General features: G+C 41.6%; 1 protein-coding gene across 3 annotated transcripts in view; it reads right to left on the minus strand.

Moving 5' to 3' along the window:
- The window catches only part of CTNND2 (catenin delta 2), a 688,120-nt gene extending 671,915 nt beyond the window's left edge, over positions 1 to 16,205 (minus strand). For all 3 annotated transcript variants that reach the window (XM_081131846.1, XM_081131845.1, XM_081131844.1), the window contains exon 1: positions 16,041 to 16,205. Coding sequence is in view for 2 of the 3 variants with exons in the window: in XM_081131845.1 (XP_080987971.1) it covers positions 16,041 to 16,077 (37 nt within the window). In the remaining variant the exon portion in view is untranslated. The remainder of the gene's footprint in view (positions 1 to 16,040) is intronic.
- Between the last annotated feature and the right edge of the window lie 269 nt (positions 16,206 to 16,474).

Consider the following 16,474-nt stretch of genomic DNA (forward strand, 5'->3'; position numbering starts at 1 on the left):
TAAATCCCGGAGATGGATGATAAAAAAAAAAAAAATAGTTAATGCTGACATGCTATTTATTAACAAATCAATTTAATAACCATTCGAGCTTATTAACATCAAACTTATATGCCCTCTCCTTTACTGAGATCTCTGAAAACTTTGAGCAAACATTTAAAAAACTTCTAGTGTTAAAAATTAAATTTGAAAAATGACCTTTATCTTTTCGTATAGTTTTAGTTTTACAAAAAAATTGCAAAAATGAGGGAGAGAAGTCCCATATACCTCACACCCAATTTCCCTTATTACGAACATCTTATATGAGTAAAATATATTTGTTACCATTAATGAAACAGTATCAATACATTATTATTAAATAAAGGCCGCGCTGTTTTCAGATTTACTTCACTTTTCCCTGGAGTCCTTTGTCTGTTCCAGGATCCCACCTAAGGGACACACTACATGCATCCTCATGTCTCCTGGAGCTCCTCTGAGCTCTGGCCGTTTCTCAGACTTCCCTTATTTTTCGTGACCTGAGAAGTTCTGAAAAGTGCTGATCAGATATTTTGTAGAATGCCCCTTATTTAGGATTTGCCTCATGTTCTTCTCATAACTGACTGGGCTCCAGGTTTTTAGGAGGAAGTCACAAACATCAACTGCCATTTTTAACACATAATATCAAGGGTATAAACTAGATTTTTTAATGGACACTTTTAATGAATTGCTTACTTATATTCTTGGAAACTGAATTATATTTTAATGACTCCAATTTAGCATTACCAGCACATGCAGTCTAAAGTAAACATCTGGCCAAGACTCTGGAGCTTCAATCATATAAATGAATTACATTCCAATATGGGTTCTAATATCATTTACAATGAACATATGACATTTTAAAGTAGAAAAAAGGAGTTTCATGAAAATATCAGAACATTACATTTATTTGTCCTTTAAGTGAATTCTATGTAGCTTAAAGACCAAAGTTACAAGTCTAGAGCTAGGTGAAGAAAACAGGACAGAGAATCACTGATGCAGATAAGGAGAGCAGCTACCAGTGACACAGAGTCACAGCCCGCATCCCACTGCCCAGGGCCAACATACCAGCTGACAGTTCTTTAAGTGTCTCAGGGACTTACGTTAATTCTTTCCAGCCTTGCCAACCTTAATCCAATGTATGATTTCCCCCATGACCCAAGAGTTGGCACGTGTCCCATAGTACTAGAAACACCAGAGAATTTGAATCTCTTATTTGTTATTAACCCACTAACTCATGAATTTCAGGGGAAAAGTACAGATGTAATTTTGCAATTATTAATTAGCTCCTCAATTAATGAGATTAATGATTAGATTTAAATTGCCATTTTTGTAGGTCAAAAGCAGTTAGTTTCATGTTAGCAATTTCAAATGGTCCCAATCAACACTCTCAGCAACATAGCTGTGTAGGCCTGGATCTATATTTTTCAATTTCCCAGAATGACTTGTAAATGAAAGACTTTTCAAAGAGTGTACCACCCTTCGTAAACTATCAAGTGTGGTTCCCATTTCTTTCTTTGCATAAGACTCAGAGCCCAAAGCTGAAGTTACTATACACTGTGCTGAATATCAACAGTGCAGGTGAGTATGGTGGCAAGGGGCCAAAATGCCACCTTCCACTGAGCTCACGGGGTGACCAGCATCTGGGAGGACACAGATGACATTTTCAGTGACAAACCTCCAAACTGCTCTCTAAGACTAACCTGTGTCAGTGATGATTTACAGAGAGATTCAAAGTTTAAGAGGCAGAAATATGTAGCCAATGCAGTGCTCCAGGAAATAAACAATTTAATCCAAATTATTACTAAGTGAAAACATATTAAGCATCAAAGGAACCAACTTAAAATAGTCTTGTTAGGTAAGAGGAACCTCCCCAATCTAACGACACTAGTTCACTAACTGCAAGAATTTTGTGTGGAGGCTTTATAATCCAAAAACATAATTTGACTAATGGCATAGCTAATTTAAATCAAAATGGGATTTAAAAGAAGGGGGTGGGATTTTTGTGAAAGAAGTGTCCAAATGTGAAATACGAAAGTTTATAAAAGCAAATACTTCTTTCCTGATTATATTAGCTCTGACATTTCCTGTATGAGATGAAATAAGAGTAAATATGCAATTACTAAAATACTGCTCTTGAAGCCACATAAATTGGCTTCTGATATTTTATTATGTAGCTATTAAAAAATTACATATCCCTGATGCACTAATATTTACTCCTTATAAAACAAATAACAAAATTTCCAACATATATCATTCAAGGTCTTATATCAAGTGTGGCATTTGGATAATTTTGTAGTAACTCCAAATAATTAACTTTTCTTTCAGCTGGCAATACTCGAAATCATAGATAACATCTTCAATTTAAACATAATGGGAAGTGTACTATAAATTCACCTTGAGAAAATAAATTTATTTCTGATCATTAAATAAGATATTTTTCACACTTTTCCCTATTTTTACCAATATTTTCTCTTAAGATAATGTTGATTTTAAAAAATCCAGAAAGTTCCCATTTAAATCAACATTTCCCTTTGTTTTATAGTCCACTACTTTCCTTTAAGATGATAATTATTGTTCCATGAAAACCTAAACTTTGTACAGCTCTATTTTTTATTCTAAAAGTAAGTTTAATATCCTCCTGCAGCAAAATTCCTGGCATATTTGTATTTCATTTACTATGAGACAATCGGCCTTTGAAAAACAACGTGCTATACTTGAGGACGCCAGGAAATGAAGCAACAGCTGACTTGATAGGTGGAAGCATTCTATCCGATCTGCACATGGAAATGCACCAGCTTGTTAACTAATCACTCTGACCTCTGACATTCAATCAGTGACAGATTATGTCTTCCATCTTCCCATTTCAACATATTCTGTGATATGATTCAATGATCATTGTGTATTAAAATTTTATTTTACATGGGCATTCAGAAGCCAGGTATGTGAGTTCCTATTTGTACATCAGTATAGATGAATTTTAAATGCATTTTAATGACCAACCTTCAAATAGGAGATGGGGGGACTGTAGAGGTAATTACAGTTAAATTATGTCAGATGAGGCCTTCATGAGGGGATTGGTGGCCCTATGAGAAAGAGGGAGGGAGGGAGGGAGGGAGGGAGGGAGGGAGGGAGGGAGGGAGGGAGGGAGGGAGGGAGGGAGGGAGGGAGAACAGGAAGAAGGCTCTCACCAGGAACCAAATCAGCAGGCACCTTGGTCTTAGACTTCCCAGGCTAGAGAATAGTGATAAATAAATATCTGTTGTCTAAGCTCCCAGTCTGTGGTATATAGTTATGGCAACCTGAGCTAAGACAGTTTCTTACGGTGTTTTCATTCCCTTCCAAAGTCAGGTTGCACCATCACCACAGACAAGCCACTGGACATGTTTTCCCTAACTTCTGTGCCTGAGGGGAACATGGCATGTTCCTACATTTGGATTTAGGTAGTATTTATGCCCCACAGCTTGGTACTCAATTATCCACTGAGTGCTACAGAGCAGTCTATAGACCTGCTGTTGTAATGTTCTATCATCTTCTCCTAGTGATCCACAAACAGCTTCATAAATTCTGCTGACATAATGATATTCCGTGTAACATCACGCATCTGCATATCGCAACACCTGAAATCTCACATTGCCACTATATTTTTAGCTTACTATGCACAGGCAGCTTAGCTTCTTGATGATGACAGCAAACTTTTCCACGTGCAATGTGTTGAGTACCGTGTGCACATACAGGGATGGCCCACCTGCCTTGACTGCCCCTCTCAGTGCCTTGTACTGGATGTAGAAGCAGCCCTACCTGTTGCCATATAATCAGCAATATCTATCTCTGAAGATACATTAGCAGGGAATGTACAGGTAATAATGCTCTACTTATACAAAAGCTATTCAGCAGGAAAATTTAAATTACTCCTACAGTATATGGGCAGCTATTTAACATAAAGCGCCGGCACGCTAATCGAAACCTAGTAAGTTATAAATAAGAAATAGGATTTTCCCCTGTAAATCACCAAGCAATTCCATCTAAAAAGTAAAAAGAAGGAAAGTCCATGGGCAACCAACAGAGCTGTGTAAGCATAAAGGACACTGACAGAAACTGGAAAAGAGCATCTTCTTTGGGTGGGAACTGAAAAATGCATCCAGCCACCAAATCCTGGACCTGCCACACTTCAATTAGCTAGAATGGTGAATACATAAGAGAAATAGCACGTGTGTTTAAACTCGGGTGAACATCACCTAAGGAGCTTCTCAGGATATCTAGACATGGCAACTACTACTATGGGCTCAAATATCTGTTATGTTGCTTTCAAGATTCTGATCCTCACTTTCAAAAGATAAGATATGGGCAGACAGGTGCCACGACTAGCATGCTATGAAACTCAAAGGAATAACTTCGCTCATGTTTCCTCCCGCACCCTGTTCAAGTCCAGCTGGCACTTTATCGGCTGTCTCCCTGCTCTCCTGCTTGCGTCTGTGTGTCACCTGCCATTCTGTCTGTATAACTGCACCCCTGTAAAATCCATAATCTGCCAGGCCACCAGGAAGAAGGCACATACACTCACATATTGCACTGTGTACGTGTAAAGTGTTTGGGTACAGTGAGAACAGAGCTTGAGTCCTAGCAGCAATTGATTCATTTGAATAGAGTAGACACATAGGAGAAAGGAAAGAATCTGAGACCTGTGATGGGCAATGGCCATCATCCGGGTTTGAAATCCTAGTTTGACAAGGACAGGAGCAGCTAGCTACCCTTCAACTAGGGGAAACGGCTAGGCCACTCGGATGCGGCCGGATTTTCAAGCTCTGGAGAAGCATGCTGTTTGCTACTATTTAAAACTTATCTTCAGCCCAGCTTATGAGTGAATGGATTAGTCAATGAGCGATCAACCAGCCCATTAAAAAAGTTTTGTTGCCGAAACTAATTCAAGCTACCAGCTTCTTCTCACTTAAAATTTCCACACTTTTCACTAGGCGTTAATCAGACTCCCAGAGTCTCTATCAGACTCAGCAGAAGAGTCTTCTGTGCCCACAGCCTGTATCTGACGAGGCAGAAGGGTTGTCACCTGCCACCCAAGCAAGTGTCAATTTCCCCCTGCCATCCTCCTGCGCCTCTCCCTTCACACTGTTTCTTTCTGGGGTTCACATGTACAAGCTAAGGGGCCCCATGAATCTGCTCAACTGCTGAAAACAGAACTATGGACTCACGATACGATTTATCACACAACACTCCCTCAGCCACAGAAAGAAGATTTTAGGTTTATTAGAAAAAACAACTGTATCTGAAACTCCTATAAACAGAGAGCAAACCCATGATTAGCATCTCCTGAGTGCCTAACACTACTATATTAAGAAAAAAGGGGACGTCTGTAATACTTTCAACAATAAAGATATTTTTGTTTTAAAAAGAGAGACATACTCAGTGAGGGATATTAATGTCCCTTCTGTGCTTTCTTCAAAAGTTGTGAGATAGAAACCAAAAAAAGATTATTTTCATGACTTACACATGACTTCTTTCTATTGGCAGGCTGTAGCTGTAGTGATCAGAATTCTCTGAAATTCCGTTCAAAGTATTTAAGGAAATATGCTCAAAAAATGGGAGCCAGTGACGGTTCACACTTCTAAAACTGTTCTGATAAAGCCTTCCAGGTGCCAGACTCAGCAGCCCACCAGGAGGGAAAATAATATTCTGGGGACATTCATACAGACTTCAATCTCTGAGGAACAATAGGGCTTCATCCCACTCCCATTTTAAATAGCTAATATCTCCAAAAAAGGAAACAAAAAATCAGAAGGACCTTTTTTGATCCTGTTTGGTAGGACATAATTTTTGAAGTGGTATAAAGAAATAATAGGACATATTCCACCAACGGATAAAGGAAAATGCTTCCTATGGGCAACACCCAATGGCAGAGCTTTACAACCATGGGCTATTTTATAACCACTTAGTAATGGAGTTCAGAGATTTAGTTTTACAGACAAGAAAAGCTTTGACTCCAACTCATACCAAAAAAATAAAATAAAATAAAATAGCCCTGGCTGGTGTGGCTCAGTTGTGGTTGAGCATCAACTCATGAACCAAGAGGCCACTGGTTCCATTCTCGGTCAGGGCACATGCCTGGGTTGTGGGCTCGATCCCCAGTAGGGGTCGTGTGGGAGGCAGCTGAAAGATGTAAGATGTTCGCTCTCACATCAGTGTTTCTCTCTCTCTCCTTTTCCCTTCCTCTCTAAGAATCAATTAAAAAATCTTTTAAAAACACCCTATTTTTGGAGCAAATCGTAAGTCCCAAGGAATATATTTTATATTTAAATGCTCATCATGATTATGCCTCCAAAGTATTTTCATGTGAATTATCACATCCCATTCACACACAAAAATTGTGAATTTTGATCTCAATGAACAAAAGACAACATAGGCGCAGATGCAAGGCCCCAAGAAAAAGCTGGTACCAAGCACAATTTAGATCCCAGAACTCAGAATCCTAATCTCATGCTCCCTCCAGAGAGAGGCAGAGGCAAGAACCCAAAACAAGCCCAAAGTAAACAAGCAAATCTTAGTTGGTGAACCATTTTTGACACTGAGAGCAAAATTGCACACAGAGCTCACAATGATGAGCTGAGTATATTTACTACGTGCTAATTATTGACCTAGGATTTTAGGGCCACAGGAAAAAGAAGACAGATTCCAATATGGGGTGGGGGTGGGGAGAAGCTTGGTCCTGTGTGAAGATGTCCATTGGATATATGATGCATGTTTATATCTACCTATGTGTATGATATAGAAAAGCATACATTTGCTTAAGAACAGCATCCTAACTTACTGTTCTCAATGAATTTAAAACACACAGAGAAGGCTGGACATGACCAGAGGCCACACAGCGAAGTGAGTACAATGCACAAAAAGTTTCCACCTGTGAGCCCCAGACTGTTGCAAACACCTTCGTCTCACACAGAGGTCCCTAAGCCTGTGCAGGTGCACAATTATGCTTCATGTGGGGAAAGCAAAGGTCAGAATTAGAGAAAAAGGTATGTCATCTTGATTATTTAACAGTACAAGCAGCTAAGGTGTTTTCAGTCCACTAATACACTGGGTTCTCTGCTATGTATTTTAGGGCAGAGTCTCTCTTTTTTTCTTTATTTTGTCTTATTTTCTTCCATCACCATTTATCCCTCATATACCCATCTCCACCTCCACCCCATCCCCCACCACCATCACCACACTGACTCTTAATCTGTCCTCATAACAACCTGAAGACACAGGAATTATTACTTTCCCTCTACCAACAATGACAGTAGTAATTTAACCACTTGCTTAAAAAATATGGAAAAGTTGAGACAGGAACTCAATCAAGCTGTGATACAAATATGAATCTGTGATACAAATATGAATATTTGTATTCATATTTGTATCATACAAATATTCCCTCTACCATTGGCTCCACTGTCGTGGGGGAAGCAGCTGAAAGATGTAAGATGTTCGCTCTCTCATCAATGTTTCTCTCTCTCTCCTTTGTGTATGACCCACAAAATCAGGGAACTACAGAATGCTCCATCCAAGAAGACCCTCCCTAGGAAAATGATATACTACAGGCAGGCTTTAAAATTATGCTTTAAAATATAAATTAATAAAATGAGGAATAAGTTGATAAAACATGGCAAATGCTAATGTAATTACTATAGACAAATAATACAAATCAATATCAAGGCAAATAAACCAGTTGAGAAATATGGAGACAATTCACGAAAGAATTGGGAATGCCTCGTGAACTTAAGTAATATTTAACCTCAGTGCAAATTAAGTCACAGGAAAACACGCTTTCCCCCCTATCTAATTTGAATTTGTTGCTTGAGTTTGTTTTTTTAATTATAATACCCAGTGCTGTCGAAATTGTGGGAAAATTGGCATACGCCTACCTTGCTGAAAGAAATATAAATTATATAACCTTTCTGAAGGACAATTTGACAACATATATCAACAGCCTTGAAAATACTGAGTTCTTGGAATTAACCTAGAGAAATAACCTGATGAAAACTACTTAGCTTTAATCACAGCATTGTATATACTGACAAAAAAATGAAAATGTCATCAATATCCCAGAACAGCAAGCTATTTAAGTAAAAGATGTTACAAAGGTACGAAAAACAGACACTAAAAATGAATACCAATGAAAAGCCCTCTTACACGTTAAAAAAGTAACAAAACAGAATATGATAAATCTTTTAAATGCTAAATGTAGAGTCAGCATTTCTGATGATAAAAATAGAGTCATTTCTGGGGCTTGAGTTCATGCATGAACTTCAATTCATTTTTATCATTTCTATATTTTCAAATTTTTAATGAGTATGCATTACTTCTGAAAACAGAAAAAACAAATTTTTTTTGGAAAAAGAATATTTCACTCATGTGCCGTTGAGTTCTCAAGAAGACACCAGCTTGCTAAACATACTCAGCCCATCTCAAATTAAGACAGAAAACCTAGGGATGGCACTGATTTGAGTATGCGGAAGATGCACTCCATGGCAGGCATCCAGATCATTAATGAAATTCATCCCAAAGCAAATATATAGTATTATTTTCAGAAATTCAAAGGCATGCTTTTTTCTGTGTATGAGATATCCAACTATGATATATTTGATGAAAATGTAATATGAAAGGAACAAGCCGCTTGAAAGCCTGCGGTGAAAGCGCTGCTCTGTGTCCGTGCGGGTGCGGCTATGTGCTCTGGGTTTCATACGCGGTACAGTTTCCTGCCTTGACTTTCTTCTTAACCTTCAGTACCACGAATACGTCCCATACAATTATTCTTTGAGAAGATAATTCATAGCTGCACAACACTTCTTTGGATAGAGGTGCCATGATATGTCTAGGCACCTACTATGGCTTTCACATTAGCCTTTCCGGCCGAACTCCAGCCAGACAATCTCAGACACACGGGATGTGCCCCCAGCTTCCTGCACCACCTGAAGTCCTGGGCGAATGTGACATGGTTTCTACTGTCTCTGAGATGGCCCGTTACACCTGTGTGACTTTCTGGAGAATTCCTCCACCTCCTCATGCAGGGACTCTCCAGAAACCATGCTCAGCACCCGTGAGGACTGTGTTAGAAAGGAGAGACTGGATTTTGGCTCCTTTATGTTTGGGAGACTTGGTTTGCTGCCAAAGAAGTTGCTCTTCCTGGAAATTAAATTATTCTGTGATACTGAAGGTAATAACTGCTATGTTACTCTAATGTTTGAAAGCCCAAATAAAATATTTGAGAGGGAAGAATAAAATTTATTTTAAGAAGTGAGGTTTTTTTAGGTTGAGTAGTCATGCTCGGCGTCAAATAAAACATCCTGTCTATTTGGAAATTCAGTTTTTTCTTCTTTATTGACAGTGTCCATGATTGCTCCTATTAAAAGTTAAAACATGAAACGACAGCCAAACCCTGATTGTCGACATTGAGAGAGAAAACGCTGTGCCTAAACGCCAGCACAGGTCACCGTGTACTGTGGTTTGGGAAGTAAGATTTAGACTTTGCTCTTTTTACGCCCAATTCTCACCACTTCCAAAGCCATCCAATGACTGGCAGTCAAAATCTAGCATGGGGAGTGAGGAAGAAATACTGGGAGTGAGTTATTTTAAAGCTGGCAATACATAAATCAGCTGGATTTCATGGACCATACTCTCTATAAATCAGCCTGGGCATTAGACACTCCCCTGATAATTCCTGATATAGAGTCAAAATACCATGAAATATTTAAAGAGCTCAAGTACTAAGCAAAATACTGTGAAAGCTCTTACATCTGGAATTCCAGAGCTAGAATTCCGTATTCACCATGTCAGGAGGAACACGTCCCTACTTGTGATGCTTCCTTCCAGGTGAAGGGAACTTAACTGACAGCACTTCTGGCCTCTCTCCAGCCCTGCACTTTCCCGGCCTCTGCAGAATGAGGGAAGCAGGGTGGCTGCTCTTCCTGCTCCCTCGGGGGTTCCCCTGCCTCGAGGGAGCAAGGCTTGGGCTCGAGGGCCCAGAGCAGCTCTGTCCCTGTGGGAAGGGAAGGCCAAGGTCCTAGGGTGTCATCTGGCCTCACACCAACCTGCATCTAATCAAAACTAACATTTCACCTCTGGTGGCCACTCCTTTATATTTTTTTCTTCCAATATGCCAACTTTTTCAAAACCTGGGAGGGTTAGTGGGGGTGATATTTATTGAGATCCTTAAACATACCAAACCATCCACATTTCTGCACATTTTATGATTTAAGGTAACTATATACCTTTCTACGGTTTATGTTGTTGCATATTTAAGTGAGAAAAGATTACAACAAGTATGAGAAGATTATGAAGAGGCTCCTAAACCAAAAGAATAAATTATATAAAACCTGTATGCCAAACGCACTTTTCTTAATGCATATCTATTTGATCAAATGTCTAAGGACAGTTGTGATAACCACATTAAAGAAAAACTGTCATTAATGAGAAAACTCCAACCCTAACCTATGCAAGACAAATGGACTTACTAGTTTTAATGACAGAATTAACTATTTCCCTAATCTAATGCAATAAACCAAACAACCCATTTACTAGTCTGTTCCGTATCATTCAAAACTTGTAGTAATTTTGACACTTATATTATTTAACAAAACACAATTGGCTCACCTGCCTATGTTATCCAAAAAACCAGAAAGGTCTTTCTTTTATTATAACATGTATTTTACTCTGGTAACATATAATTGGTGGTTCCCACAGCAACACATAAATTTGAATATAAGTAACCACATTTATTGTCAAAATGTTTTTCTGACTGAAGATAAATTAGTCTCCTGTTACACAGGTCACATTCTATAACAAATTCTAAGATCCATCCAAGTGTTATTATCATAAAATCATGTTGCTGAAGATCAGAGCTCTACCTTGCAGGAGCTGGACATAATCAAATCCAGAGGAGTTGAGTATTTCACTGAAGCTACTAAGAGTGAAATGACATTTGAAAATGACCACTTATTTTCAAAAAAGTACCAATGCACACACTTTTTCCCCCCAAGAAATTGATTTTAATTGGGGGTGGGGTAGAGTGGAGCAGGATGCTGGGGGCCTTCTATTTATGTAATAAAATTAGCTACTTAAGGTTCCTTTTCTTTGTTACAATGATAGTACGATGGAACACACGCCCTGCGGTGATAGAGCAGATATTTAACATTTGACCTCACTAAGAGTGATGCTTATTAAATTGTCTATAATATCCTTTGTACAATATAGATTTTTGTAGAAGATATAATCTTAATCAGTATCAAAGTTCTGCCCTGGCCAGGTGACTCAGTTGGTTGGAGTGTCATCCCTTATACCCAAAGGTGGTGGGTCTGATTTCCACTCAGGGCACATACCTAGGCTGCAGGTTCAATCCAGGTTAGGGTGTTGTGCCAGGAGCAACTAATCGATATTTCTCTCTCACATCGATGCCCCCCCTCTTTGTCTCTCTCTCTAAGATCAATGGAAACATATCCTTGAGTGAGGATTTTAAAAAAAAAGAGTATCAAAGTTCTGCCATTTCTATTAGATTAGAATCTTTTTTAAATTTATCTTTATTATTGACAGTATTACAGAGGTCTCCCTCCTCTCCACCCCCACCCCGTCCCCAGGCCTTTCCCGAGCTATTGTCTGTCCAGGAGCTATTCATATGTGCATATAAATTCTTTGTTAATCTCGTCCCACCCACCACCATCCTGTTAATAAGGGTGCTGGGAGATAAAATTTACTTCTCTTTTACCTTAACTGTTATATACATAAAGGACTGTTATATTGCAGAGTAGAAAATCCAATACATTTTACATGCAAATCTACATAATAAAGTAACATTACAATATGAACAGGATGAGAATATATCCAGTTAGTAGCCTTTGTTAGAGAGCGGTGGCCTATATATTTTAATAATACATAAATGAAGCATAGTATCCATCTTAAAATGTAGGTACATATCTCGTGTTTCTACAAATGTTTACAATTTACAAGCCACTTATATACTCACTTGCTTTATCCCAAAACCTATCTTTTGAGATTTTCTGTCATTTTGTGTCCATTTTATAGCTAAAATACTATGCAAAAATCTGAGCATCACATAAATGGCCCAGAGCTGAGTTAAGAAAAGACAGAGCTAGGATCTATCCAAAGCCAGTACTCTCTCCACATCTTGGCACCTACGTGAAGAAGAATCCAAAGCACTTATATGTATTCCAATATTTATATATATTTTACAATATTATATATATATGCACAGTAGGGCAGAGCTGAGCTCTTTCTCTAGAAATATATTTGTGACTTGAAATGATGATTAACTGAATAAGGACTATCTTTATATGTAATTCCTTTTACAGACAGCTTTTCAAAAAGCTCATCAAGGGATACAGGTGCATATTTGTCTAAGATGGTGATCTTCTAGGAAGCACTGTTTCACTTATTTAGTCATTTTTTCCAATTTGTCAAAAACTAATTGATACAGAGTATAACTTCGATATTCTAATATAGCTAAGACATTTCCTACAAATCAATTAACCATGATACGGAGCTTGAAATTACACTTAACTGCTATGTGATCAAAAGATAAACAACTGGAGGTGTCAAGACTGCACATTTTTGTTATCAGTCTTAACATTTTTAATGGACTAAAAGCACAGTATGATAAAATACTTCTTTGAGTTTCCTGTGTTGAAAGTACTGTTTGTGACTATAATTGGATTCATTAAACCCAGCCAGGCAGTTTATTTAATCAGTAAGCTAGATTGGCAGACAATGTGATAGAAACTATTTATCTATGACACGTTTAATATTTTACATTAATATAAAAAGCTGTTGCTTTGGCACATAATCAGATAAACTTGAAGCCAGCAACAAGTATCACGAACTATTCCCACTCAAATTAACTTTCCACCCATACCTACGTAATGCTTATCACAAAGCCATCAAAGAACGGTGGCCCTGAGGACACTTTCGCAGTATGAATGAAGGAAACCATCATGGGAACCAGTGGAAGAACTGGGCTAGAACGCGTACTTCTAACTTGTAAACCAGTCAGCAAAGGCCCATGGTACCGCATCTTCCACAGAAGTACTGGATTTAAAGGTATCTGCCCATTTTCTCCTGGTGTCTATTTATCCTCTGAAACAGTGTTCAAGTGAAAGGCCCCCCAACCAATCTGTACTTAGAAGTTGAAACTTTTAGAAAGAGTGATACTAGCATCACCAGTTCCCCACTTGTGAAGTGAAAATAACTTTCACAAAGCAACAAGCATAAGTGGGTGTTCCTTATCTTATGGTTAGTCATCAGTAAAAGAAAATAAAAGAACACTTACTTCCCAACAGTTCCTATTTTAGTTCAACTGGCCTGTTACATCCAGATATATTGGTTCATACAAAGCCTACCTGACTTTATGGAAAAATTACAATAAATTATCTTAAATGGAACTTTAATGTTTCTTACATAAGGACAACCTGATGAAATGACTCTGGAGCACTCTCCACCAATTCCACACCGATGCATGCGACACAAAATTGAACTTTGATAAAGCACAACAGTAACTAGCAAGTTCTTTAACATTTTCGGGAAGAGCATTGCATGTTCAATTATATGTCAAAAGTAATGTTATATTTCAGGATAGTATTGCTTCATTTTTAATTTTAAAGGTCATTACAAAAGTGATATTATCCTTAGAAATTATTTAATAAAAATATAAATTGCATTTTCCAACTAATATCATTTGAATGTCACTTTTCTCTCTGATGAATCATTTCACTGGGAGAAGGAACTGGCCTGTATTCTACTGTGAAAGAAGGGAAGTTGATGGAAAGACTGTAATTTGACAGTGCATGACTTTTATTACAAAGAAAACATTAGTGAAACTATAATGATTACGTTATACAACTATACAAACATACAACAAATTAAATAAGTCCTTTCCACAAGACTGTGATACTTTTATTAGAGCAACAACCTCACGTATTTACCACAATTGCCATTCAATTGGGTACTACCATTTTCAATCCACAACATAACACTGAACTCACATACACAATCTGTGTCATTTTCCCCATGCCTCTCGGCTGCTCTCTGTCTGCACCTATAGGCACAGAACCATATCTGCTAGTCTTAAGAATCGTGTTTAAAACTGTAACAGTAGACTCAGAAGGAGAAAAGAGAACAAGCGAACATCTACTTCACATATTGCTTGTTTTTGAAAGAAATTTTATATTAAAACAATGCATTGAGTGAAACAGCGCGTTCAAAGTGCTCTTTAAAGTTCTCTGGATGTGAGGAAGGTGAAACCAAGCAGCACTGGCAAAACCTAATCACACTGCCCACTTAACTCAAGCTCTGTAGACCTTCCTAATCTTCCTGCAGTGCTGAGACTCGTTAGCAGTGTAATTACAGGCCTCCCAAATCTCACCATCAGACTCCAAATGCAGTCATCTTCATTCAAGCCCTGGGATCCTGTAACCCACAGACCACTAAGGATGCCACTTAGCATTCTCCCCAAAACGGTGAAAATGGATTCTGCATGTGGCAAAGGGATTTTATAGCAGCTGAAAAGCAGCGAGTCCGTATTTGAGGATGCCCACCCCTCTCCGAGAGCAAGTCCCCAGAATCCTGCAGTTTCATCCCTGCAATTCGATACTGGTCATATCAGACACTTCCTGGGATTTTAGAAGTGGTACAGCTCCAAAGCCTTTTAATCCTGTGGTGAATTAGTAACAGCAGAGAGAAGTGGACTCCCAGCGCGAGCCCAAGCTACTCGTGCAGGGATGCACAAGGAGGGAACTTAGGCAGTTTCAGCACCTCCCTATTTCCATGGAAGTCGTTGCAGAAAATTCCCAGCCTTTCGAATTCGTCACATAGTTCCTAAAAGTGAAAACCTATGCGTGCCAGGCCCAGGACTGTGTGTACAACGTATCCCTTTTCTTACACCGACACAGTCACTTGCTAACATCAGGCGTGCATGTTAACAACAGCTCTCAAAGCCAAAGCAAACCGGATCAGTTCAACCCAAGCACACAAGGGGGTTAAACCCCTCGGAGCCACAACCTGCTCCTCGCTTTCCACACCCTTCATCGCCCCCACATGTACAGCCAAACACAACTTCAGGCATTTTGGAAGTAACTGTCTTTTGTGGGAACCACACACACACACACACACCCCACAATCCCTGAGACTGCTTTCCTACCACACAGACCAGGGAGGCTGCACCACATCCAATGACTTAATTCTGAGCGTAGTGGCTGCGAGCCGCCGAGCAGCGATCGATGGAAACATTACACACCCGAGCGGAGGCAGGTGGGCGCGCGGGAGCCGCAGCCCTCCCGGCCGCTCATCGCGGGTCACCCGCGCGTCGCATCGTCCCCCGCACGCGGCCGCCGCTCCCCCAGCCGCGTGTCGGGCGGCGCTCCCCCGAGCCTCGCGATCTATTGTCAGCGCGCAGAACCCCCGAAACCCGTGAACCGAGCGGAAAGGGCTCGCTCGGGAACCGCTAGATACAGACCCCCGGGCGGCGGGTCCGGCGGGCGGCGGGGGACGGAGGACGCGGCCATGGATGCTTGTGACTAAGTATTTCCATGTTGTTCTAGCCAAACATCGTAATGACATTGAACGTAAGGGCAAAAGCCTGGAGGGAAGCCCTCCCCACCCCCACCCGCCGCCGCCTCTGTCTCAGGGACGTCATACATGCAGCGGGTATGTTCTGGGGAGGCAGGGAGGGGTATCGCTGGCGGTGCCCGATCGACGCCTCCTCGGGGCAGGTGGGCGGCAGGGAGGGGAGCGCGCGGAGAAGCCGCTGGCTCGCCGCTCCGGGAACGCACTGGCCCCGGCCCCACTCGAGGCGCAGCGTCTTCCCAGAGGGGGCCCGGGGCGATCGCGGTCCTCCCGGGGCTGGCGGGACCGCGCCGCCGCCGCCAGCCGGCCGGGAGCCGAGGACCAGCCCCCCCCGGCGGCGAGGAGGCGGAGGGCGAGCGGGCGGCGCGGGGGACGCGCCCGGCCCCGGCCGCCCCGCGCGGGCCACTCACCGAACGGCGCGGCGCCCGACTGCTTCCTGGCGAACATGCACCCGCACCAGAGGCAGCTCCTCAGCCGGCGGGAAGGCGTGCGCGCCGCGGCCCGGCTTCAGGGCAAGGTCCTGACCTTGCCCAACTGCAGCATCCTCCGCTTTTGTTGTCTGAGCGCGGCCGCGGGACGAGGGATGCCGGCGGGGCGCGGGGCGAGCGCCGCGAGGGAGAGGCGGCTCCCGACGCGAGTGCGCGGCGCCCGGCCCGGCCGCCCCTCCGAGCGCGGCGAGCGCAGCGCCCCCTGCCCGGCTCGGCGGGCTGCGCGGGCTCCGCGGACGCGAGGCTCCCGCGGGCGCGTCCGGGCTCCGTGCGCCGCCGCCGCCGCCGGCCGGGCTGACAGAGCCGCCGCCGCCGCGCCCGGCGCTCCGCTCGGCCGGCTGCCGCCGCGGGCGCGA

The sequence above is a fragment of the Miniopterus schreibersii genome (assembly GCF_964146895.1).
Source record: "Miniopterus schreibersii genome assembly, chromosome: 3".
NCBI lineage: Eukaryota > Metazoa > Chordata > Mammalia > Chiroptera > Miniopteridae > Miniopterus > Miniopterus schreibersii.